The 25,783-nt window shown below is 43.3% G+C and overlaps 1 protein-coding gene across 3 annotated transcripts in view; it reads right to left on the reverse strand.

Annotated features, from left to right (window-relative positions):
* Positions 1–25,783, reverse strand: part of znf827 (zinc finger protein 827) — a 62,853-nt gene that overhangs the window by 32,399 nt on the left and 4,671 nt on the right. For all 3 annotated transcript variants that reach the window (XM_044347206.1, XM_044347205.1, XM_044347204.1), the window contains exons 2-4: positions 8,657–9,937; positions 6,263–6,435; positions 5,460–5,955 (exon numbers count right to left, since the gene is read on the reverse strand). In XM_044347206.1, the coding sequence (XP_044203141.1) occupies positions 5,460–5,955; positions 6,263–6,435; positions 8,657–9,937 (1,950 nt within the window). The remainder of the gene's footprint in view (positions 1–5,459; positions 5,956–6,262; positions 6,436–8,656; positions 9,938–25,783) is intronic.

The raw sequence follows: 25,783 nt of genomic DNA on the forward strand, positions 1-25,783 counted from the left end.
CACAGTGCCACACCATGGCGGACCAGGGCTGTAGTTCAAGAAGGGGAGAAGGAGGAGGTTGAGTGGTAGGGGGGGGGAGGGGGGAGGAGGGGGGTGGATGGTGACCTTCAAGTTCAGGGGCAGTGGCGCAGGGTCACACGCGGCACCAGCTGGAAATGTCACACCGTCAGATGTCAGCGGGCAGGCTAAGTATAACCTGGTCAGCACCTGGAAGGACGTCCTCTAATTAGAAGCGTGTTGGGCCATGTCGGATCAGACAGGGACAGCACACTTGGTCACCACTTTACAAACACACATAAAAAATACACTATCACGTTTACCCGCGCAGACACATACCTAACTATATCTTCAGAAGAAGCTTTACTTTGTGTTGTCGCAACAATACGCGCGCTGTGTCATGCTGCATGCCAACCGTATGCAAAAGCTGTGCTGCACATTAGCCGCAGACAAACACAGACTCAACACAAACTTCAAATTCTCCTCTGTGGCCTCATGAGAACAAAAACAACCCCAGGACTTTCACTCACACACAAAGTCACACCACTCCAGTGACCTTTTGGATTGTCGCTATAAATAGAGTGTATTTCCACTCAGAATCTATGTTACAGAACCCAATGAATTATTTAGTAGCCTAATCCAATGGGCAAGTTTTTTATTCCTTCAAGCTGATGCGTCAATAACAAAAAGCCAGAGCACAGTACCAAAAGGAACAATTCAGCCTACAATGCCAAGCTTACACTTTAGCCTTTTGTCCGTCAGAATTTCACAATCACAATAGCATGATGAGCGTCCAGACTCTGGCACATCATCTTGTGAAGTGAACACGGATCTGAGGAGGAGATGGGCATCTCTGGGTGACTGGGCATCTCTTCTGTGCACTTCCTGCCTGTGTGCGTACGTACCCAGGCTGATTTCAGCTCCCTGTGCATGATACTGTAAGGCTGGTTCTAGCTCAGGGTTGACGATGCTATCAGTTTGTCTCCATGTTATCACACCCTTCTGACACCTGCCACCAACGCTACTTACATCGCCGTTCTTTTCCCTGTCCCCCCCCCCCACCCACCCCCTCGCCACGCTTCTCTCTCGCGCCTCATCCGTCTCGCTGCCAGGCGCTTGTCCACTCCGCCTCACCTCTCGCTCCGTGGCCAGGGCTTCCGTCAAATAACTTCATTAGCTTTCCACCTCTGTCACGCCGGCCTGCTCCCCCTCTGACAATTGGCTGCTGTTTTCTCCCAGAGAAAAAAAGCAGCACAGGGCTACATGGGGCAGGTTGAGAACCCAACAAAAGCTGACAGTGTGCTAGACACTGCACAGTGATACTGATGGCTGCAGCGGGGATGTATGGACCAGAGGTCACACACAAAAGGCCTTCCTGTATCTGCTCATGCAGAGCTGGAAAGCAAGGGACATGCAGATTTAATCTAGATGTTCACAAAGAAAGTAAAGACGAGACCACTCCGGATTCTGAATATTCTTTGACAACTTAGAATGACTAAAAGATGGTACAACAAAGCCCAAGAATATCTATAATTGAACATACAAATGATGCATTAATGGTGATTTCAAATGCAATGAGGCTAAACTAATGTCTGTGTGGAGAGAAAAAAAAAAAATCAGTGCTCACCAAAATCCTTCAAGGTTTTCAATGTATAACGTTAAAATTCTGCCTGTGGATCATCTCACTACAGCAAAGCAGTGCATGCAAGATACTCTCCTAGGAAAAAGATAAATAAGACAACTGCAGAAGCATCATGACAGATGCAACACCTCCCACAACCCCCTGCATGCCAATTATTCACACCCAGCCAGGGTCAAGCTCGTTGTGCCTGTGTCACCGCAGCGGGGGATGGGGGGGGGTTGGTGTTTGGAGGGTGTGTAGTGCCCACTGTCATTATTAACTCAGGGTCCACTGGGCACAGGGTAGGGGCTGTGCATTTCAAAGTGCCTCGGTGGCTTTCATCTCTGAATCAAAATGTGGATCACACTGGATAGCTAACGGTTGTGTCAGCGTGCAAGGATAAAAATCAAAGGGTATCAGTATAACACTCAATGGAAAGCAGGACAGCCCAAAAATGATATGCTTATTATGTCAGAGGTCAGGAAGAGTTCACTGGCTTTTTTATGCCTGGGGAACTCGATGCAACTCCCTCTTTGCCTAGTTCTCCCTCTCCCTCACTTGCTGTCACTTCATATGTCTCTTTTTTTTTCATCTTTCCCTCTCCAGCTTTTTATATGTCCACCCCCCCCCCTCTTCGCAGGCCTTGTGGGATTGAGGCACTGAGACAGCAGTGTAAAAGCAGGAGGGATGAGCTGCTCGTGTACACACTCAATCTGGGTTGTCAGGGAGGTCAAAAGAAATAGAGTCTAAAGGTCCCAGGAGGAACTTCCTCACCTCTCCCTCCCTGGCTGCTCCGTGGCATGGGTAAGTCTCACAAAGATCTGAGCCCACTTCCTCTCAGTTTCATAACCTTCTATCTTTAACTCCACCCCCAACAAAGGGAGAACTTTGTGATCAAAGGACCAGTATTCATTAAAACCCATCATCATGCATTCGAGTTCAACATCCTCTTGTCCTGTCTTTTTATATCCTCCCTAATTCTCCTTGAATGATGCCCTGACTAAGATGTCCGCCACTTGACACTGGACTGACATTGCGAGGAGCCATCTTGGCTCCTCCGGGAGTTGCCTGAGCTTGATTGTGCAGTCTGGAAGTGAAGTGCAACTGGCACCCAGGGGGCATCCATGTGGAGCCAGGGCGTGCGAGATCGAGGGGGAGTTAACTAAGCCGGCCCAGTCCCCGTGCATCCTGGCGGGGTCACAGGATGGCGCTGAGGGTGCTAATCATTTCAAATTATGAATTCCTTTTTAATTATGAATTATGCATAAATTTTTAATTAATCTAATGTTCCCAGGGTTTTTTCCTCCCATCCTCGCTCAAGATCTCAATCTAATTACACAGCATTAAGTGGAAGAGTGGCAGCCGTAGCCTCGACCCCGGTGCTGAACCTCGGTCAACCTTTTTCCATCAATCTTGCCATTGTCGCCAAAGCTCATCCTTTGATATTTTGCAACATGGTGAAATGCATCTAAACATGGTCCGGACCTTGTATACCTTAGAGCAGCATGTTTTGTTAAGCTTGTTTAAACAATGCTGTATCATTATGTTATAAAACTTCACATCACATTGCAACTTTACCAAAAGGTAGGAAATATTACATGATAAAGTTTGAGTCTTAAACTGCTGCATGATTAGAAAATATCACCATCATTACTGCTACTATTTGTCATAGGTCTTGGGGTGCAGACAACCAGGTACACAGTAGGTTTAGTTTACAATATAACAAAAAAAAAAACAAAAAAAAAACTGACTGCTCCATTTTCAGACAAGGCTTTCCAACAAAGTAAGGTAGCTCCCTGTAAACAATCATGTCTCTTACCATTTTTAGTTGATCTCAACACCTTTAGAATTAAATTTCTCACCATTGTCAGTCTTTATAATACCTGCACACACCCACACACCCACCCACACACACACACACACACACATATAGAATTGTTAGCAGGAGGGAAGATGCCTAGAGGTTACAGATCTTGGAATCACCTAACAACTTCAATATGTGGGTGAGGAAAATTAATCCCTGAACAACTATTGTCGAGGTGCCCTTGAGCAAATCATTTAGTCCCCCACTGCTTCAGAGGAGCTAATCTGTGGCCAACAGCAGAGGACTGAGGGTGTGCTATTGGGCAATACTCAAGTGTAATTTTAGAGCTGCGTATAAAAGAAGCAAGAAAAAAAAAGGAGCAGCCTGGATAAATAACTCTGATATATAATTTGAGTATTGTAATGAATATCAGTTAGCAAACAAAATATAGCTCAAAACAGACTATTTATTCATTAGATTAGATTTGAGCATACTGTCTGATTTAGGTCATGACTTCAGTGCTGGGCAGTGGTACTTCAGTTGATTTTCATGTGCGTGGTTTACTTGGTTGCTACTAATCATGAAGGTGCACAAAAACTGCATGAGGTGCACTTTAACTGATGAAAATCAAAACAAACAAAAAAAAATCATGTCTGGCAAAGCAATGTTTAGAGCCTCAGAAACCTTAGTTGTTTTTTTTTTAAAAAAAAAAAAAAAAAGAAGAAGAAGAAGAAGAAGAAGAAAAAAGCTTGGAATCTGTGTTTAAGCAAAGAATATCTCCTCTCTTTTGCTTAGCAGAGGTAGCATGACACAAGAAGGCTGCCAGTAAATCAGTGTGATGTGCTGAGTGCAACAGATGCCTTGTGTATCCCCAATTTGTACGTGGATTGGGCCTAGATCACTAAGACATCTTTTAGAAACTAGATTTGTAAAAATCAGATCTCATAGGTGACGTCTTTCCTGTGTTTTTCCCCAATTCTGCATCAGCTGGGCGGGTTTTTTTTATCCAGGGTTTATGGGAATATTTCAAGCCTTAGTATCTGTTTTCAAGAGAAATGAGCTGTTGTCCCAAATAATATATACAGTATGTGTACCAGCAAATACAAAGTAAGTAGGTGCTATTTGTGACTGTACACACCAGAGTGCTGATTGCACATGATAAAACTTTTATACATACAAAAAGGCAACATTCCTGTGTCTGTGTGAGTTTTGAATTCTTTGGATGTTGTCCTGACCAGTTTAAAAAAAAATATGGTGCTTAAATGCACAGACACGGCCTACATTTCTACCATACGCATGGGAAAGACACAGAAACCGAGGTTGAGAATAAACATATGTACAAGTGAAGACATGCCTGACATCCTCGACATGCACAATAATAGTTAAAGTCTGAAACACAACAGCTAAAACATGTGTGTCTGAATCGACCCATATTGTGTAAACTATTCCTATTCAATTCACTTTTTTAAGGATTTCAAGGGAATTTACTTTTTGTCCCCCCCCCCCATGTTAATGCACATAAAAAGTCTAAACATATTAATGTATTTACCATCGTCAAAAGCCAATACTGTTTATTCACCGTATGTTTGCACTAAATCCCAGACATTTCAGGCTCTCGTTGTTTTAAAATATATCAAAAACAGCTCACAGACACATACTGCAGCCTTGACCTGAAACTATTAACATGAAACTGTTTATACTTCTTACGAATGTTATTTCTGGTGACAGTGAAGATTCAAAACAAGACTTAAGGCAAAGGGGAGACAACATCGAGCTGGAGATTAGCACGGATGTCTTCGCGTTCGACTTCGGAGGAACTGAACTACTTTTGATAAAAGCAGAACTGCCATGACTGCAATTACAAAGTCAAGTTGGGAAAACAGTACAATAGATAAAAACGTTTTGTATTATCTGGAGCCAAGCCAGCAGTGTGTCTATGCGAGCCATGTAACTTCAGGAAGGTAGGACAGTGGTAACTTTTAACTGCAGCACATATTATACATTGGTGGATTTTCACATTTCATTGTTTGTGCTAACCTGATAGCTTCATAAGCAGGTCAGTGGCCGTCTTGGTAGTGATGTCAGGGCTGAAGAGGGAGGCTGTGGTTGGACCACTAGGACTGGACCGGACCCCGACTCCTACGCCAACTCCAGGCAGGTCCAGAGAGTTGGCGCTGCTGCTGGGACGTTCCCTGCAGATGCTAAAGGGGGAGAGCACAGACAGGTCTCTCTCCTGTGGCTCCTCCTTGATGTGGACATGATTGGAGGAAGCCTCGACTGGAGGGGACGTCTGCTGCTGAGTGTCTGAGTGCAGCGGGGACACCTCCGTCCCTCTCAGGTCTGCGGAGCCGCTGTCACCCATCACGGAGCCCTCGCCCTCCGTGTCGGTAGTGAGCTCCTCTTTCACCTTGACGTCTGTGCGGGGGAAGTGCTGGTGGCAGCGCATGTGAAGCTTCAGGCTGAAGTGACGGGAGGAGGTGAAGGGGCAAAGTTCGCACTGAAATGTCTCACCCCGGTCCTGGTGCTGATGTACCTGGAAAAGGAGGCCAGGTTTAAGTGTCAAATCACTACTTCTCTCTGGCACTACAGGACGCCAAGAGAAAAGACAGGATACTTTTGCTTCATTTCAGTAATATTTACCAGTGAGGTGCTACAACAAACATGCAGTAGTGTTTAATTATGCCACGGAGACGATATATTACAAGTTTAACTAAAGCATGCATATCCTTTAATGTTGACAATTATATTCCTAGAGCCATAATAACCACTGATTAAAGATGATGCGGGTAGGGGTGACAAATAGAACAGGGTCACAAGTTGAAGAATATCCATCATCTCACCTTCATGTGGGACTTAAGATTGTCTTTGCGAGCACAGCGGAAGGGACACAGGGGACACTGGTGGCTTTTCAAGCCTGTGTGGATGACCATGTGTCTCTTCCAGTAGCTCTTGCGTTTGATGACCAGTCCACACACAGGACACTGGAATGGTTTGCCACCATCCTCAGGAGAGCCTTGAGGGGACAGCAGGTCATTGTTACCATTTAACAAAGGAGATTCAAGGAGTTTCAAAAGCGAGACTTCAGTCTTTTATGTAGAGTGTTGCTGAAATTCACCTTTATTACTGCAAAGTGAAGCCTATCCAAATGCAGACTACAGTTCGCACAGATCTGCGAGAGGCAACTACTGCACACCTAATGGTGAAAACTATCAAGGGAAATGCCAGCTGGAAGCATTGGAACAATGGAAGTAAAAACTCAAGCATGTTTTAGTATCTCGATTATTGTTGTTGGCTTCATATCCGGCATCCATTACTGTTTAATTGGTCTTATTAGAAAGAGGCATGATTGCATTACAAATTCTACAAGGGCCTGTCAGGATGGCTTCATAAGTATTCCAGTGCCGTTCCTTGAAAAACATCTGGTAATCAGTGTTTGGTGAAATTACTGTGCTCAGCCATTCATTGACCTGAGGTGTAAAACCTCGAGACTGCCTATTTGCAACAATAAACCGCCATCTGCGGCCCAACCTCTCAAAGCACAGCAGAGATCACAATGCAAAAATGACTTCTGCTTACTAAGTTGAGGTGAGTGAAGCAGAAATAAAACAGGGGAGTGGAAATGTGTGTGAGTTTAGTATCTTCATCTCGGTACTTAACATGTCTGTTTCCTGTGTAATCACAATCATGTTTTAGAAAAGAGGACTAAGCTTTCCGTATAAATATGCAGAGTGTAGAACATACCAGTGCAATACAGTTTTATAGTGGAACTGGCAAGGGACGGCAATAAAACAAGACATGACAGTCAATAATCAAGGTCACATTTTTCAGTCTGGCGACCAAACAACTACCTGCATTTTTACAGCGCTGCTCGACCTTGACGGCTTGCAGGTTAGAGCAGACCCCCTTTTTAGCATGCAGATCACAGAATATTACATCGACTGCCTCATCTGTCTGAAGTCAATTTGATCCAGCCATTTTAGATTTGGCGGGGTTGCGACACCATCCCTCAAAAGTGCCCATCCATCTCTCTGAAAACATTCTGTTCTCCCTAAAGGCTACTTAGTTAGAGCCTGCACTTTGAAGCTTTCTCTCTCCCTGTAAAGAGTGAGATCTTTGTGTGTGCACCCTTGTTTGGGTTACACGTCTACATCTGAGTACACACTTACAGAATATACTGCATGGCCATTTGTGAGTAACTGAGAGAGTGAGTATGAGAGGGAGAGAGAGAGAGAGAGAGAGAGAGAGTGTGCACGCATCTGTATCCAGTCAGTGGAAAGTATGATGTGTTTGGCCTTAAGTCTGCTGTGCTGATCAGTGCAGAGGGCTCTGGTTAGTGGGGGTTGAAGCCAGGAGGAGGCTGCCGAGATGGATATGGACTCCAGGGCTCCCCACTGTGCCGAGCACACACTGACGGCCCCCTTTTGGCAGCACGCACATCCGAGCACAAACGAGCTGGTCTGGGAAGGCAGTGAGGTCTCAGTCGGAACCCCCTGTTGAGCCCACAGACCATTTCCCAGACTAGAAGGCCAGCCAGGGCTGTTTTCTCTCGGCTATGCTCTCTGCTCGGCTGACAGTTAAACTGAGGCTACACTACTTGCTACTTCAGCGCCAGTGAGGTGAGAACAGAACCATTACGAAACTAGAGAAAACGTGTCATGGAAGTTCATAATTGTGTTTTATCGGATGACAAGTAAACCTGCAGCTCCACACTACGACAGCAAAGACACATTATCTGTTTAGAGTTGCACTTCCATTGCAATATTAGTTTTAATTTGCACAGATTCAAATCATGTTTCATGACAAAAGTGGTGTTATTTATTTGGTAAATGCTGAATGGAAAGAAGTATAATGATAGGGGAAATATATCCTTGAATATATCTTGAACTTAACTTAATTTTATTATTTTTTCAAAAGAAAAGGGCACAATGAAGGAAGATTAAAACATTTCCATAAATTAAGTGCAGCTGAAATGATCTTGAACCGTCATACTACCTTTCTCTCCTATAAGAATATAAGGTCAATTCATTTCATTGTAACATCAAAATAGTCTGATTCTGTGTTTAAAACAAAATCAGGCTGAGTGTGTTTTTTTGTCTCCATGAAGAAAAATATCTTTCAACTGGCAATATATCCAAAAATGCACCTAATAAGCTGAGTGTTATTCTACCCTAGTGTATTATTTTTATTAATGCAGTATTACCACTATTATACATTTTATTTTTCATTTAGATTACCTGCTTGGCTGTTGGGTTTGCCTCTGCTTTTTGGAGTAGAGGGCAACAACAACTCTAGGCTCTGGGTGGGTGTAGAGGGCGTGGGTGCCTTCTGGTTCTTGTCTAGCAGGGGTTTCACATCCTCTTGGAGGACCCCAGCAGTCACCAATGGGGACCCCTCTTTCTTCTCTGCGAGCATGTTTCCTGCTGCTCTGGCTGCCACCTCTTTGAGCAAGGCAGCAGAGGAGGTCATTGACACAAGTGAGAGAAAGGAACTTGCTGAGGCTTGGTGGTCAGTGGCAGCACTGGCCGTTGACGAGGCTTGGCTCCGCTCACTGACTTTCTTGGAAAGTGCAGCTAGGGTGGAGCTGGCTGACTGCGGGCTAAACGGAGAGTTGAAGGCATCAAAGCGCACCACATCATCTCCTCGACCACCCCCTCCAAGGGTGGGCACTGCAGATGAAGCAGAGGTGGAGGAGGAGGAAGAAGAAGTTGTTGAGGAGGAGGCCACGGCATTCTTGTCTTGAAGTACAGCATTCGCTGCTGCTTTTAACTTCTGGATTGCAGAGTCCGGGGACAGGCTGGAGCCGCAGGGCGTGGAGCAGCTGGCTGGCGGCCACTTATCTGCAACACCTGCCCATACAAAGCCACTTCCATTGCTAGGGGTGACAGAGTTAAAGGGGTCAAGGGGCTCTTGCTTAATGTTAGTGACTGAGGGGGCCAAGGAGGCTGGTGAGGCTGAGCCGCTGTTGTTGTTGTTATTGGCCAGTTTACGGGCAAGAGCACTTAACTGCTGGGCATGGTGGGAAGACGGGGACAGGGTCAAGGGTGGGGCTAGACCTATTGGAGGGGATTCCCCACCTGCACCTCCCCTGGATGACCGACCCAGGAGCTCCCCTGTGTCAAGTTTCAGTGACCCAGCCTCTAGGAGGCGCCGTAGGTTGCTGCTGAGGGGTTTTCCAAGGGCACGAGATGCTGCCTCGCCATATAGTGATGATACCACAGAGGAGAGTGTGTCCTGGGCCGAGAATGCACCTCCATCCAGTCCAAGAAGTTCCAAAGAGGCACGACGGACGGGTGTGGGGCAACCCAGTGAGCTCTCACCTCCGCAGGTATCGTGGTCCCCGGACCCAGCGCTGACTCCAGGCCGTTCATCGGGAGAGGAGCCCCTTGGCAGGAGGAGCTCATCCTGGGTGTCTCCGTAGGACGACGACTCTGAGCGTGTGTCAGAAGCATTCCCAAACCAGCCTTCCTCCTCCACAGGACCGCCGTCAGGCCCTCCTTCCTCGTTGCTGTCCAAATCTGGAAGAGGAGAGAGGACATACAATTTACCCCGGGGAAACAAAAACAAAAGCTGTGCAAGTATTAGTAGTAACAAAGACAGACTAGGCATTATTGTTCAGCTAAACACTGAGTATCCTGAGTGAGAATTGTGAAAACCAGACACTTATTACTAAGAGTTAAGTAGAGGGCATAGTCATAGCCTCTGTCTGACTGAAGACAGCTTTTAACATCGGAAATTACTATTTACCATTCTCTTTTATTATTTCCTATCCTTGCTCGTCTGATGCTGCAGAGCAATTAGTGATCTGTACTAGGTGAAATCCTGACCAGAACAAATTTTTTTTTAAAAACAATTACCTGCCCAAACCCAAATCAAATGGCCATCTTATGCTGCATAAATACACTCCAGTGCTCTGCAAGGAGGGCACAAAAATGACTTGCTATACAAATTCACTTTTTCTTATATAATGGCAGCTTTCCACAAGGCGCATCCCAGAAGATGTTTGAGTAATTTAGATTTTTCTTTCCTTTTTTAACCATATTTTTCCCACCCTTGGTCTGGAAGAGTCTAGTAAAGGGGTTACCATGACAACGGGTCCTTCTGGGAGGCTAGACAGCAAAGATTAGGGTAATGGAGGTTACAGAACTAGATTAATATTCATGAGCCTGCAGATACCACCGGGGAGCCAATAAGGATAGGGTTAAGGTCACCAAGGGTCATTAATATACACTTCATGTATCAATATTCATAAGCAAAACATTACAGCTTGCCAGACAAGGACGAACAAAGAAAAGTGAATATTCCTGATACATATTAACAAACCTCCATAAGAATATGTCAAAAGCACCAAGCCTGGGCAAAACAAAATGTCAAAACTGACTTTTTTTCCCCTCCTCTTTGGGTTTCTGTACACAACCTCATGAAACATCTGATAAAAAAGGAACTGGTTGAGATTCCTGAGAAAAAATGGGTGCTTGTACAGTTGCAAAAACATTAGGGAATGAAAGAATTACTTTAATTGTCTCACACACCAACATACATACGTCCACACACACCAAAGCTGTCTTCACCCTTGCAACCCTGACAGAGGCCTGGTGGGTCTGCTCTCTGTTTACAGGCAGAGGCAAAATGGTTGCCAAGCAACCCAGCCCGGCAACCTGTTAGGATCATTAGAGTTGGCTGACATCTGGCCAGCGTGACTCACCGTGGTCCACAAAGGTGACCACAATCACAACCCACTATGACCGCTACTCTCCTGCTGCAACAGATATCAAACAGGGCTTACACACTTCGCAACATCTTCTCATCTCTGCCTCACACAAACACTGACAGAAAATGTCAGATGGCAAAAACAAAAGCAATGGATTAAGTTATAATACTGGCCTTAGGGCATTCCCAAAACTGTCTAAAACCCCTTGTCTAATTGAAATCGCCTGGACAAACAATGCAAGATATAACAGACTGATGAGCAAACTAATCATCCATGAATCTCCTCATTGCTTAAGTCTGTTACAAAAGGTGAAAGAAAACACCATAATGTGCCAATTGTGAACCCAATTTCCCATGCTCCTTGATTTTGCCACCTGAGTAGGGTTAACAGGAATGAAAGAAAGGGAGAGAGAGAAAGAGCCAGTGAGTCATGCAGGGCAGGGCTTGACCCATTTCCATGTGACATGTGAAAAGCAGCAAGAGCCACTAATGGCTGTAATGTGGTTAGAGGGAAATCGCTAGATTGCTGACCCAAGGTCTCAGCTTTGAGGATGAACTCTCTTGCTTCCTTGGTTCACTCTCAAACCTCAGGGTTAGGTGCAGCTGAACACAACACTACACCACTAGGCTTTTGCCACAATGCTACAGTGCACTGATGCACTCCACTACCATGTCTTTGTGTGTCACAGGCGAGCCACCCTGTGGGCGGAATGACATTTCCCAAGGTCATGGTCTCCAGCCCAAGCTCTAAGGGGGCTTCATCTGAACTCTGTACTCCCGACTGCTGCTGTATGCCCACCACACACATATAGGGACAATCATATGCATGTGCATACACATTTAAACTACAAATGCGCAGCCAAGAATGTGATTTAATGCACAAGTCCTTCCCCCACTGCATTATTTCTGACACACATTCAACTGCTTAGCCTCCGGTACGGTGGCTGGCTCGGCGACAGTAACTGCAAACCCCCTCCAGTGATGGAGGCATGGAGATACAGGCCGAGGCGGCAAGCGTCTGCCACTGAAAGGGAACCATTTAGCGGTGTAATGGCGGGGATGACTTGCATGTTGAGACAAACAGCTGCGGGGTGCTCAGCAGTCTGGATCTGTTATCACACACACACTGGTGATTCAGTGGTGCAGCGGCCGGGGATTTTCTCTCTGGGCCACATAGATGTATAGCGCCACCACTTTATAGACAAAGAGGGAGCCATAACAAGTCGAAGTGGTGGCTGAAGCTTCATAAAGCGAAAAACCTTGCAGATGGGCCTTGAGCTTAACCAGAGAGAAACACTAAAGACCTAGATATATTTTGTTGGAACTTACAATGTTTGGAAACCTGCATGTTGTGTTAAACTGTTACAAAAAAAAAGAGACAGGGAGTCCACAGCTTGTAACTACAACTAAAAACAGTTGGACATTACAGGTAGTGTACTTGTTCATTGTTTCACCACGCAGTGCTGTCAACAATCTCCATTTGTGAACTTGGCAGGATTATTTTGGCCATGGCTTTTCTAGGTCAGAGAGGGGGGCATGTATGTGTGTGTGTGTGCATGCACATACGTACAAGTTCAGTACAGGAGTCAGCCGGATTTCGGCTAACCTTGTCACTTGTTAGAGAAGGGGGAGAAGAGCAAGGGACTGGAGTAAAGGTAGGTCAGGAGGTCACGCACCACATGACTTGTGTGAGGCTGTTGCTGACTAACATATTCCTTCTCTTTTTCTCTAGTACACACACACACACACACACACACACACACACACACAAACACGCACACAAAGCTATTCTGTGACTTAGCCAGGCATGAAAATTGGCCTCACTGACCCCAGGCCTGAACAGTGGAGGGAGAGGAGACGGGAAGGCGAAGGAAGGAAGGGACAGATAGAAGGATGGTGAAGGGAGGGGTTGATTTGGCTGGGCAGGAAAGAAGAGGAGGCCATTAGCCGATTAAGGCTGGACGGGGGTGCATCAATACTGTGGCGATGTCAAAAGGAGAGCCATGCCCATGAGCTAATATAGCAACGAGAGAGAGGCAGAGAGAGAGGGAGCAAGCGATAGAGAGAGAGGTGGTGCAGGTCAGGGAATCACTAAAAATCGCAAAGAGTGCTGACCGCTAAGCCATAAAAAGTGAGACAGAATAAAGGACTGCTACAACATACCAAGACTAAAGCCATCACATTCACATCGCCAAAATGATTAGCCTCATATCTTCCCTGTATGACTGGAAGGGAGATAGTGTGTGTGTATGTGTGTGCATTTGTTTTTCTTTTGGGGGTGGGTTAAGGAGGTAGGGCAGGGGGGGGTGAGGACGTAGGAAGGAAGGCAGTGAGCATGGATGTAGTGAAGAAGGAGCCACGGCATTAAGTGTCCGGCTGGGCCCTGGCGGGGGTTGCCACTGCCGCCGGCTATGCTAATGAGCAAGCCCGGCGGTCAGGACTGCCTTATTAGCGCTCACTGGACAATATGGTGGGAGAGACGCTTTTCTGGCGGGCTCACGTCTCTGCAAATGACTAACAGTCCTCCCAAGGAGGAAGGTAATTCCATTAATTGGGACACACTGGATCAGGATCGCTTCCCTTCCCTTTTCCATAATCTCTCACTTGCTTGATCTCTTTCACACCCACATGCTCCCTTTTTCCTTCTTGTAAATTTCTCCCTTCATCCCTCTTCCTCTTTCACCCGTCTCCAGGAACTGGGAATACAAATATTAAAAATAAATTAAATACAGATGCTCTAAATCCAGCCGGATGAGTGGGAGCTAGCAGACATATATTTATTCCCCCCCCCTCCTTTACATGAACTTATGTGCCATCAATCTGTTAAATGCTGTTGTTCTTTTGCAGGAGCAACCTGATAACCGCTCCGAAGTTTATCCATCATGTTATTTCCATTAGAAAGTTGATGAAACATGACAACCACCAAGGGGAATGGGCAAGATGTCTGACTGCTGAGGGAAAATGTCATACAACCTTTCTTGAACTTGGTATCGGTGTGATTCCCTGTGCCCTGAGTTAGTAAGTAACACAACTCTTATTTACCCACTTAAATAAAGTGTACCTTAGATAAACTGTTCTTTTATTATGCAGTATGTAGTCAAGGCCGTCACTTTCAGTAACCTGAAAAAAAAAACCTATTTTTCTTCACTGCAAGAGTTAGACTTTTAAACATCATTCTAGCGATTAATTATGTTGACACGACATCTTGATCCAGGGAAAAATATCCTCCTGTGTATTAATCAAAGTTCCTGTTATAAATTTTAACATTTATGAAAACTCTGAATCAAGTACTCCCTTTCAACTCTGACTAACTGTTATCCTATCCAACTGGTAGTCTGTGACAAAGACATAAAGAGGCCATCTTTTAGTTGTAATCTGAGGTGAGAGGATACTCTCAGTAAGGATCAGGGTTCAGGCAGCAGGGCTATATATAATGGCGGTCGAGTCGTATTGAAATGTAGTGCAAATTACCATCTGTGTATTTTCGGCCTTGGCCTCCGTGGTTTGTGGGTACTTTAGGCGGCATGCCAGAGGTGAAACAGGAAGGAGAAGTGTTCTTGGAAGAGAATGAGACGACTGAGAGCCCCAGACCTCTGAAATTCCTCATTGCAGATGAAGTGCACTTTACCCCCTGGTTTATTTTTCCCTTCCATTTTTAGCATCTCATGTTAAAAAAAAAAAAAAAAAAAAAAAGAAAAAAACTTGCTCATAACCTCAGATGTGTCATCAAAGCTATGGACCTAAACTGCTGAAGGAGAGGAGTGGTATGTCTATCACATCTCTGCAGCATAAACTGACACAGGAGATAACAACAAAAATGTAATCAGACGTTTTATTGTCCTGCCCTGAAAAGATTCAGCTAGGACTTTAAATTTCCGAGCATGGTCTGGACAAACCGTGTCATCATTAGAGTTGTACATGCAGTCGTTTTATGGTATTATGATAATACTTATATCACTGAAATATCATTTACTGTATGCTTGTATGATCTGATAGTCTGTTATAGCTCAGCGTGGGTGTTACATATATTACCCTGCAATTAAAAAGTGTGTAAAAGTTAGGATTAATACACATATTAGCTATGCAGTTCATGTTGCTCATGCATTAAGGACTATATTGAAATTCTGCCACATTCCTGAATAGATTGTCATTTTCCATTGCACATGCAACATCATCCTGATGTAAATGTGTGAATACGGTGTGTGAGACCATTAGAGTACAGCTAAACCTGCCTGATCGACCTAATCTAATTGACCAGATATATATAGGCATACCGCAATTTAAAAACGTTTTTTATCTCACTTAAGAACACCCTCTGTGGTTAAACACACACAGAGTATCTCGCTAAGTGATCAGGATTATTATACTGGCAATAATTTCCAACCCAAGCTTGAAAGCAAACTGCATTACCCAGCAAATGACACTAATTGGTGAGTTAAAAACAAGCCGACGTTCAATGTCACCGTCCCGAAAACAGCTTCAGAATGTGTTGAAACATCTTTTTACACATGAGACTGTCAAATCCAATCTCTGTTTACCAATCAACATGTCAACCGAGTGGCCTGAGTGGACTCTGAACTATGAAAGACTTTTGAGGTTATGTTTGTGTATACAGTATTCTTCTTCTTCTTCTTTCATACTCTTCAATGTAATGAACTGAAAAAAGCAGAATGATGCATCGTATGACTGGAAAAGTGACTTCCCTAATTCGCTTGTCTATGCATTGCAGTTTCAAGGTGAGTATTGGATGTTAGTCTCAAACAACCTATAGGATGGTACGCATTGAAATAGCCTAAGTAGCAAAAACAAACACACTATAGCTGCTATGATTGTGGAGAACTGCAATACCTAAGAAAAACAAGGTAATATCTTGACAAACTAAAGGCCGTCAGCATCAGCTATGACCTGTACACTCAGTGGTCTGTAAATGTAGTCCAATATTGAAAGCCTGAAGACATATAGACACCTGGCAGGATTTGTCAGCTTGATCAAATAAAAAAAAACTTCAGAAGATATGGTTTTCTGGACAAATTTGTAAAAAAAAAAAAAAAAAAAAAAAATATTGTGATTTTGTTTCATTCAGAAAATCATGTTCTTAAGTAATTTTTATACAGCCCTTGCAAAGGTATCTTATCACTTCACCTTGCCTCTCCTTGGTTTAGCTTTCAACAGTCTCTAACAGCATGAAGAGCCTGAATTCTTTCTCAACCCGTTTGATCACTTGACTTCAGTTGAGAATGTAAAATATCAAGTGCTGAATGTCACACAAGGAGCGACGTCAAGTACATCCCCTTTATAACCACATCCCGTTTGCCAACAGTACAACATAATCAATGACGATAAAGATCGTCAATGGCAGCCAAACATTATGGAAATTATTTTCTCGCTCATTATCTCGCAAGATGATGATTTTTATCAAATCAAGAGTGGAAAGTGTACAAATATTAAGAGCTTGCTTCAGTTAACTATTTTGCCACCATACAGGCTTGGTGCTGCTTGCTCTTGATTATGGGTACTGTAAGCATGTGTGTTAAGTGAAAGTGAAGGTGTTGAAGTGATACCTGCAAAGTTAGCGCTTCAGCACCTTTCATCTCTTCGGTTTGGCCTTTCGTAGTCTGTAATAATGTTCCTGATTTCTTTCTCAACCTGTCAGTGAGGTTGGCTTCAGTTGTAAAGGCAACATGCAAATTCTAACTGCCACTCCGAGGGACCATGTAACAATTCAATACTGCCATTAAACAGTCCTGCTCATTGATTTACAAACACAACAACCTAACACACCCAGACATGTTAACCATGGTATAAACTGTATGCCAAAATCTCAATGATTTCTGGCATCCCGAACAGCTGGCTTTCATCAAAACAACATATAAAAGTGCACAAATACGCAGATTAGATTTATTAGTAGTAGTACTGTACTCTAGTGGTAGTAAAGTAGTGGTATCTATAACCATGGATGAATTTCTCCTGCAACCCTCTGAGACCAGGGAAAGAGTTGTCAGTTAGCCAGTTTGCATGCATATAAAGTGGTTGCTGCTAGTTCTGATTGTGTGTAACGTGTGTATTTGTGGTAAGAGGTGGTGCTGTTTAAAATTAGCCGGATTAAACTTACTAATTATCACTGACAAAAGGTGTGATATGTAATATATATATACATACACACATATCGTAAGTGCACTGACTCAACAAGCTACTGGATCCCTGACCAACTCTGAGGTGGCATTGATTCTTACTGGGAACAAATAAGCACAACATGAAGGAGTGGCCAGTGCTGCAGCGAGGGCGAGGGAAGGATTAACTGGCTAATTACAAGGTGAGAAATACTAAAACCAGCATACTGGTATTCCCAAGGCACTGGTTTGGCCAATCATCTGGCCCTGGTCAGCATTTTACTGGCCGCGGGCAACTGGATGATTTTTAGTGTCAAGATGACTGACAGAATTTATCATTTTTTATGAATGACTTATTCACTGCTTGGAGTGTTTTGGGGTAATGATGAGTCATGCTTTTTTTTTTTACTGAATCTCTTTTACAAGCACTGGGAAATAATCTCAGCAGCCATTTGAAAAGTATATCTCATGTCCAACGAGGTTGTACACACACCCTCCTATCTTTGAAAGCAATTCTATGTGCAGCTCTCTACCTAATGAATAAGAAAAACTCAAAAAATATTTTGACTGACAGTAACATGTCTGCGGATCAGGATAACTCAAACTACCGAACTGACGGAAATACCATTAGTACTAATTAAGTAGTAATTAGTACAATAAATTTAAAAAGTATTAAAGGTCAAACATACTATGCGGTACCTTCAAAAGGTTAGTCCCCTGCTCATTAGACAACCTTTACCTGTTTGTTGGTGGAAGTGTGGTGCATTTCCTGGTAATTTTTTACTAATTAACAACTGTTAACAGGGTGCAACAGGTTTCTATTCAAGGAGGAGAGCGAGGAAATGATCCCAAAACACATGAGCGTGTGTTGGTTTCTTAAACAGCAAGGTGCCAGTGATGGGTATTATTCTAGTATCACAAATCTAATCCCAGCATTTAAAACTGCTGACCAGACATTCTGCTCAAAAGAGCTGTCTCTTGGTCACATGGGTATGGCGAGAGCCAAATTTATTCAAATATGTATCTATCATAATCTTCATGACTTGAGTCTACTTTAAGTACTTCTTTGGGTTAATATTTAGGTCTATATGCTCTTTCTTTGCTTTATTGCACCAATTCTTGTAGGCTAAAGACAAAATACAATATTGCTTTAATTTAAATAAAAATATAGTCTATCCTCAACTGGTTACCATTTGCGTTGCTATCATGAGTCATGATTTAAAAGCCAGACGCCAAACGTGTCACTGGCCCGAACACAAAAAAGGTTCCACTTAAAAGTGCAACTGAGATACATAATTGTTTTTTTGTAAATGTCCGGTAAATGTCCTTACAAGATAAGGGGAAAAATTCATTCACAAGTTCCTTGATAAATGGGGCTCACTGCCAGTACGGTGTCTAAATGCTATACATCACAGTCCAATCTCTTGATTCTGCGTGAAAGAGCTGTTCATATTCATAAAGACTTCAGCCGTGCTGCCTCATAGAAATAGGCATATGTGGGTGGCATCCTTCTTTGTGAAACTGAATAGAAACACATGCAGCACACTTGAAAAGACCACATATGGTAGAACAAAAAAAAACAAAAACTTAGAGGTTGTTACATGCACATGTGTGAAAAATGCAAGAAATTGTGTGTCGGACATATTAGGGATAACAACAGCTTGCATTTTCTATTGTACTTCCCATCATTACTCTGTGCTGGCTTGCTCACTTAACGTGTACTTGGTAGCATCACCTTTGATTGACATAACCAGATCAATTTGCTGTGCTGCAGTGGTTGTTTTACAGCGTATAATGTACACAGTGTATCCGACAGACTGGCATAGTAACAAATCCAGACAGCAGCACGATGATAACCAGTTTATTACAGCTGCCATGGAGATATAACAGTAATTTTTTTGTTCTTTTTTACTTTTCGCATTTTCCTGTTCTCAAACAGAGTAATTAGCATATGCCACCAACCGTACAACATGACTCCCTCACGTATTTGCTTTATTTGAAGCAAAATTGTCATGAATAAAGCTCAGGTTATTATTTCATCTGGTTTTGAAAACTACTAATTATAAGCCACTGACATACTAGTGAGATCCCATCAATTTTCCTTGACAAAGTAACCTCGTTCAACCAAGACATGGATGTCGCGCTAGCATTCTCGAGAAGACAGGGTACATTCTTTGGAACAAGTGCGAAAAGAACAGGCCATCACCCTGCTGTGTAGTTTTCTGGCATACTGAAGCTCCTCACAGAGGTGATTGTGTGTCTGTGGAAGAGAAGTGAGAGAGAGAGTAGGAGGGTGGAAGGTGGGAGTGTGTACAGCGTCCATGTATTGTTTGTAAATCACCCTACTGGCAAAAGGGACAGTCGGCTCTATAGCAGCCGGTCCACCCAGGGAGACAAAGCAAGGTCCGGTGGGAGGTGGGGGTAGAGTGAGAGGTAATTCTATATGTGCATGCATGTATGTAAGGGGACAGTGTGTTAGAGCGATGGAGGCAGTGTCTATTAGAGACACTCAGAAAGGACGGCAGGGGAGAATGAGCAGGGAAGCGAGGAAGACGAAAGAAGGAGGGAATCTTGAGAATTAAAGGGGAGGAGGGGGGGAGGGAAAAAAGATGCCTTTTTTTATGGTGGTATTGGTTTGACGGCTGTTTGGCAGAGGCGCCCAAGGCAGTGCCTGCTTGGATTTTAGCCTGTCACTTAGGACAGGGACACTAATCAGGATTGGTCCCGGTCCCTACTCGAGGAAGGGGGGAGCACTTTCAGGCCATTATCAAAAAAAAAAAAAAAAAAAAAGAAAAAAAAAAAGAAAAAGAGGGAGCAAGAGAGGGAGAAGAATTGCTGTGGCACAGCAGGAAATGCTAACCGCTAACCTCATTTACATGCAGGTCCAGGGAGAATGGGGGGAGAGCTTATTCCGTTTCCAATCTCCATGTTAAATGCTGGCCAGGGCAGCTGATGGGAATGAGAGGCATTGTTCGCCCCATGCTGCTCTTTCCCTCTCTGTTATACCAATACCTGCCTCGCTTTCTTCAAGGTATAAAAAGAGACATTGCCTCAGTAATTTCAATCTCGACTGAAATCTATATGAACCTGACATGAGATGTATGCGGCTGTTTACTTTGTGCAGACTGTGTACAGCAACCAACCCTCACAGGTCTATCTTTTCTGTCATAACCAGGTTGTGACCTGAGGCTGCCGCATTCAAAGCCATCCTTCACCCACTGAGTCTGTTCTGTGGCATAATGATTGCTATGACAACCATCACTTAAAGCCACGGGTAGGTGGAGGAGAGATGTCAGCTTCTCGTCTACTCTTCTGATGATCTCATTTCTGGCTGGCAGGTACAACAAGGTCAAACCACTGAAACTGGAAAAGTGGCTGCTTGCAACATGCAAATGACAGAACCGAGTTTCCAAACAATTACACTGCTCTGTCCAAATCGACATGGGGCTAAGCTCTGAGAACCACAAGGTGGAGGGGGGGACAAAAAAAAAAAAAATCACGAGCGTCAGAGAGAATGAGATGTAGAGGGAGGGATGGCTCTCTTTGGCCAGTTATGAGCACAAAGTCTGGTTGTGCGTGCCAAATGAGGTTTTTAAACGGTTTTTCTGGGAGGATTTGTGCTAATCTAGAAAACCTTCTGGAGGAAGTGCAAATACATCTGCTGCTGACCACTCCCCTGTAGAGTACGAGGGATTAATGACATGGCAATCTGAACCAACATGGCCCCCATTCAAAACACTCGTGGGGAGTGGGAATATACAGGCAATCGTGAGCTGAGCCATCTGATTCAGATGAATAACTCGCTACCTACATTCATTCATTCGTTCATTCATTATGCGACTTAGCTAATTTGTCCAGCTTACTTTGTTTTTATTTATGGTTGTTGTTCTTACAGGTACCATGAGCTAAAAGGGCTCCTCATTGGGTTGGGTACCGAAACCCGGTGCCAATATGGCACTAGTTCCTGTACAACCGGTACCTACCGGACCAAATCGCAACGCAGATTTTGGTGCTTCATTTCAATGCCAGATTGTGTGTGGTCGAGGGAGAGAACGTGTGTGTGTGTGATGGTGATGCTGGCGAATGGAGCAAAGCTGTGAATGTAGCAGTGCAGTGTGTGTACAGTTTAGGATATTTGTCAGTGAATAAATGCTACAACTCGTCAAGATCCAAGCCAGGTTCCCGTGTCTTGCTTGCCACCTGCTGATTTAAGTGAAGGGGGTCAGCGACAATGGGTTAGACTAACCTGACCAGGCTCACCTAAGGTGGACTGAAATTTAAGGTGGACCAGCTATTTTCATTTTAGTAACAATCTCAGCCACTCGAGAACGGAGAAACGTCTGACTGCAGAGTCTCTCCCGAGTTTTGCTCAGCACCACGGTGGCCCAGGCGTTAGGGAGACAATTACTGATCCCGTCTCAACATTTATTTTGCTGTTGTTATTAGTACTGTAACTGTTATTTAGTGCTAAATTATTGTAGTTGGGTTAGGTTTTATTTAACATGTGAATTTGTTATGTAAATGTGTTAATAGTGTTTTGTATTTATTTATATACATACTTAACTGTTGAGAGTTAATATGTTCAATTTCAAGTTCAAATTGGCAGCGATTAGCTAATCTCATTAGCATCACAAGGGCAAAATCAAGCGACCAAATGCCCTTAGTAAACAATCAAAGGATGCGACCTGCGTTACGTCGTTCTTTTAATGCGCTAGGAGATGCACGGCTACATTATGCAAATGAGGAGGCCTTCTTTACAGCACACAATGAGTCAAGACAGTCACCTGCATTTCCAGCATCATAAATAACCTCATACTGCACTGACAATGGCTTTCTCAAAAATGACATCACATCGCTGATTTTAACTTCTCTGGATTTTTTGTCCCGCAGCCAAACACTTCCACTCTCCTTTTAGAGGTGATATATTGTTTCCCTAGAGAGCTGTCACTGCCTTATGGTTCTACTATCCTGTGTCTGCAACAGCCCCCCCCACCCCACCCCACCCCCCTTCCCCTCCTCTGTACTTTTAATCTCCCTATTAAACTGATCCTATGTCCCAAAAAGCTGCAGACACACAGCTGTTAGCCTGGCTAGTTAAAGACATTAGTCTGTGCCTTGCTCTTGACTGCCTAAATGTGCAATGTGGAAACACTTCCACACCAAGAGGAGAGAGGGGTTAGCCTGGCTAGTGCACTAAAGGCTAACTAGAGCCAGGCCGCGCTTGAAAGAGAGAATGTCTGTGTACATGTGTGTGTAAGAGGCCTCCTGCCCTCTTCTACCCACACAGGAAGTGAGGTCATCTCATAGCACTGCGCCGTGCAGAGTGCATTCAGCGAGGGCGACAAAGATCAACGTGTTGGCCAGAAGCCATTTTAAGCCCCCTAGCCAAATATACATACACTGATGGCTTACACAGAATTACATTTTAAAAAAGCAGCTTTATGGACAGTTGATGTAAAATATGCTAGAGCAGTAAGTTTGCAGGAACAGTCAAAATGCAATGATCAAAGCAGAATCCATAGCCAAAAAAATAAAATCCAATGCCATCATAAGCCAAAAACTTTCCTATTTCATGCGCTAGTTAAACATGCTCCACATGCTCCAAATTTCTTCACAGCCCACAGGCGATGGGTCTTTCTTCTAAGATGATTGAGGAAGTTCTTTATTTCTCTACAATGTAATTTTAGTGTCTTTCTAGGAGTGAAACGTGAGACAGAGTCCAACAATAAATCACATCCCTGTTTAGAGCGGGCGTCTGGCACGACTGGCCGGCTTCAGCTCCCTAGACCACCACCTCCTCCTCCACCACCACCACCGCCGCCGCTGCCGCCTCCTCCTCCTCCTCCTCCTCCTCCTCTTCTCTCATGCTCTCCATCCCTCATGCCTGTTAAAGGCTTGTCCTGCAGGGCCTGGATGCACTTGTGTGGTACAACAACAGAGAAACCGCCCAAAGCTCTTAACAGCTCTTCCTCTCCACTTCCTCCCTCCCTCCATCTCCGTTGCTACCACCACCAGCTCCTCTCTCCCTCTCCACTCTGCTCTGTCTTTCCCAGCTGCACCGGCGAGCTGTTCCGTATGAACTGCTGCCAGCTGAAAGCCTGCTACTCCTGTGAGATTGCTATTACTCAGTGCAAGCAGGGCTCTGCGTAGCCAAAGGGCTGCTCTCCGAGCTGTAGATCTCCATGTTGTGACTTGTCAACACGGGAAAAATCGTTACCAAGGCTGAGGCACTTCCATTCCACACAGAGGGGGTTCTGATTGAGACCAGGCAGACAGGCAGGTACTGTACTGGAGGTATTAGGACAACTACTGTGCTGCAAAGGATTCTCTGGTGAAGAGAAGGCACTATGAAATTATTAGGTAACAGACATCTGAGGAAAACGTTATATTTCCACTGTGAATTTCAACTTACATGCAATTATGCTGAACAAGATGAACAAGAACAAGATGCTGAACAAGTTGACTCGGTATTCATAGATGTTTTCATGTGGGATTCAACATTTTAAAAAGTGACAGTTTGGGCGCCCTGGTGGCCTAATGGTTAAAGACGCATACCATATAACCGCAATGTCCACAGTTTGATTCCTGGCCGGGGGACCCTTGCAGCATGTCACACCCCTCTGTCTTCCCTTGTTTCCTGTCTCACTATACTAACTCTCAAATAAAGGCAAAATGCCAAAAAAAGTAATATTTAAAAAAAAAAAAAAAAAAAAAGCTGACAGTTTCAGTTTAAGTTTTTTTATTTTATGATTAGAACTAAATTGTGGTGTAAAGTGCAATAGTTTGTTTTATCAATCTTCCACAGAGTAGGAAAACCACAAAAACCACAAACATAAAGGAAAGAAAGAAGTATTTTAAAAGTTTAATAAGTGTACCAAATTACTTTCTTGAAACCATCCTTTGCTGAGTATAAATATATTTATCTCTTGATTATTCCTAAAAAAAATAACAAAAACATACAAGCATCACTGTTATATGCCTACATGACAGTGTTGTTTTAAATCAGGCAATAGATTAAAGAACAAGTAAACTACACCAAGAATCTGATCGAGCATTCAGAGACAACTTTTGGTCAAAAGTCTGAAAAGTCTGAGTAAATGAAACCTTCTAAATGTCAAATTGACACAGTACTTATACAGTATTATGGTACAAAATGATAGAATCAAATAAATATATTAAAAATTGTCAAAGCTTAAAGCAGCACATTATTTTTCTTTGTCACTTTTTTGTCGTTTTGCAGTTAAGTAAGTAGCTCACAAACTTTAGGCAGCTACTTTAGACTTCTGGGATCGACACAACTAGGCTCTTAAGTGCGCATATGAGCACTTTATCAGCTCTTCTGCTGAAAAGGTGTTTGTGTTACTAAATTATTAACTACTAAGAGATCCTTCAAGTGACCTTAAACATTTCTTAATGAAGAAAATACATAGTTTATAAGACAAAATGAGGGCCACAACTTAGTCAATATCAGCCTTTATTTTGAATATATAAAATTATACTTAATTATACTATCTCAATTAACATTTATCTAGATAAATAATAGTAATAATAATAATAATAATAATAATAATAATAACAACAACAACAACAAATGATTTAGATTACAGTCATCAACCAACACACTTCTCTTGTGGAATTTTCACTTCAGAATTTGTGTTTTGTGCTAAAAACGTACCGCAGCTCTTCACTGGTGTACTGAGCCTAAAGTTCTGTATGAAACAATCTGGTATGAAGACACGTCCCATAAACACTCCGACAAAAACTACCAACTGCAACAGTCACAGCTGAACATCTTCATCCTCATTGTCCCGTATTGTGCATTAATCTCACTTTGCCGACGCAACGACTTGTGGAAATAATCAATCACTAATACTCTCTAGAGGGGGTATTAAAATACAAAGTGGATATGACTACTATGAGTTATACAGTTTGTCAGTGAAGGGGATTTCCTACATTAATGCTATATTACCTGTGCTAGTTTATGGTGGCCTCTGTAAGTAGCCTTATGACTAGAAATTCCACAGTTAGATTTTCTGGATAGGCAGCAGAAATCTGGATAGAGTGAGTCATCTCCTTCAACAACTACCGGCAATGTTGTATTGAACAAGGTACTTGACCCCCTGTTTTAAAATATAAGTTTGTTTCTTTTGGTTGAGCTGTGCTCAGTAGGTCCCAAATGATAAACTTTGCCTGGATGAATACAAAGGTGCAGGATGGGGAGAGAGGAAATTGTAGGAATGATATTTTTCACTTACTACCACAAAAATCTGCATCAGTATTCAGTCAATCAATTAACGATTTCAGGCATTAGCCTAGTTCTATAGCCATATTATAATGTACTGAGTGAAATAAAAAAAGGCACATTACATCAAAAGAATTATTAAACGGAAACGTGAAGGAAGTTATTTTGAGCAAACTCTTATTTCACATTATTCTTAGATAAGACAGTCTCATTGAGAGCTTTGATTCTTGAGAAACATTTATTTTTAAGTTGAATGAACTCTGAAACTTATTACTGAAATGATGATAAACCACTCAGCTGAA

Source organism: Thunnus albacares, chromosome 3 (assembly GCF_914725855.1).
Source record: "Thunnus albacares chromosome 3, fThuAlb1.1, whole genome shotgun sequence".
Classification (NCBI taxonomy): domain Eukaryota; kingdom Metazoa; phylum Chordata; class Actinopteri; order Scombriformes; family Scombridae; genus Thunnus; species Thunnus albacares.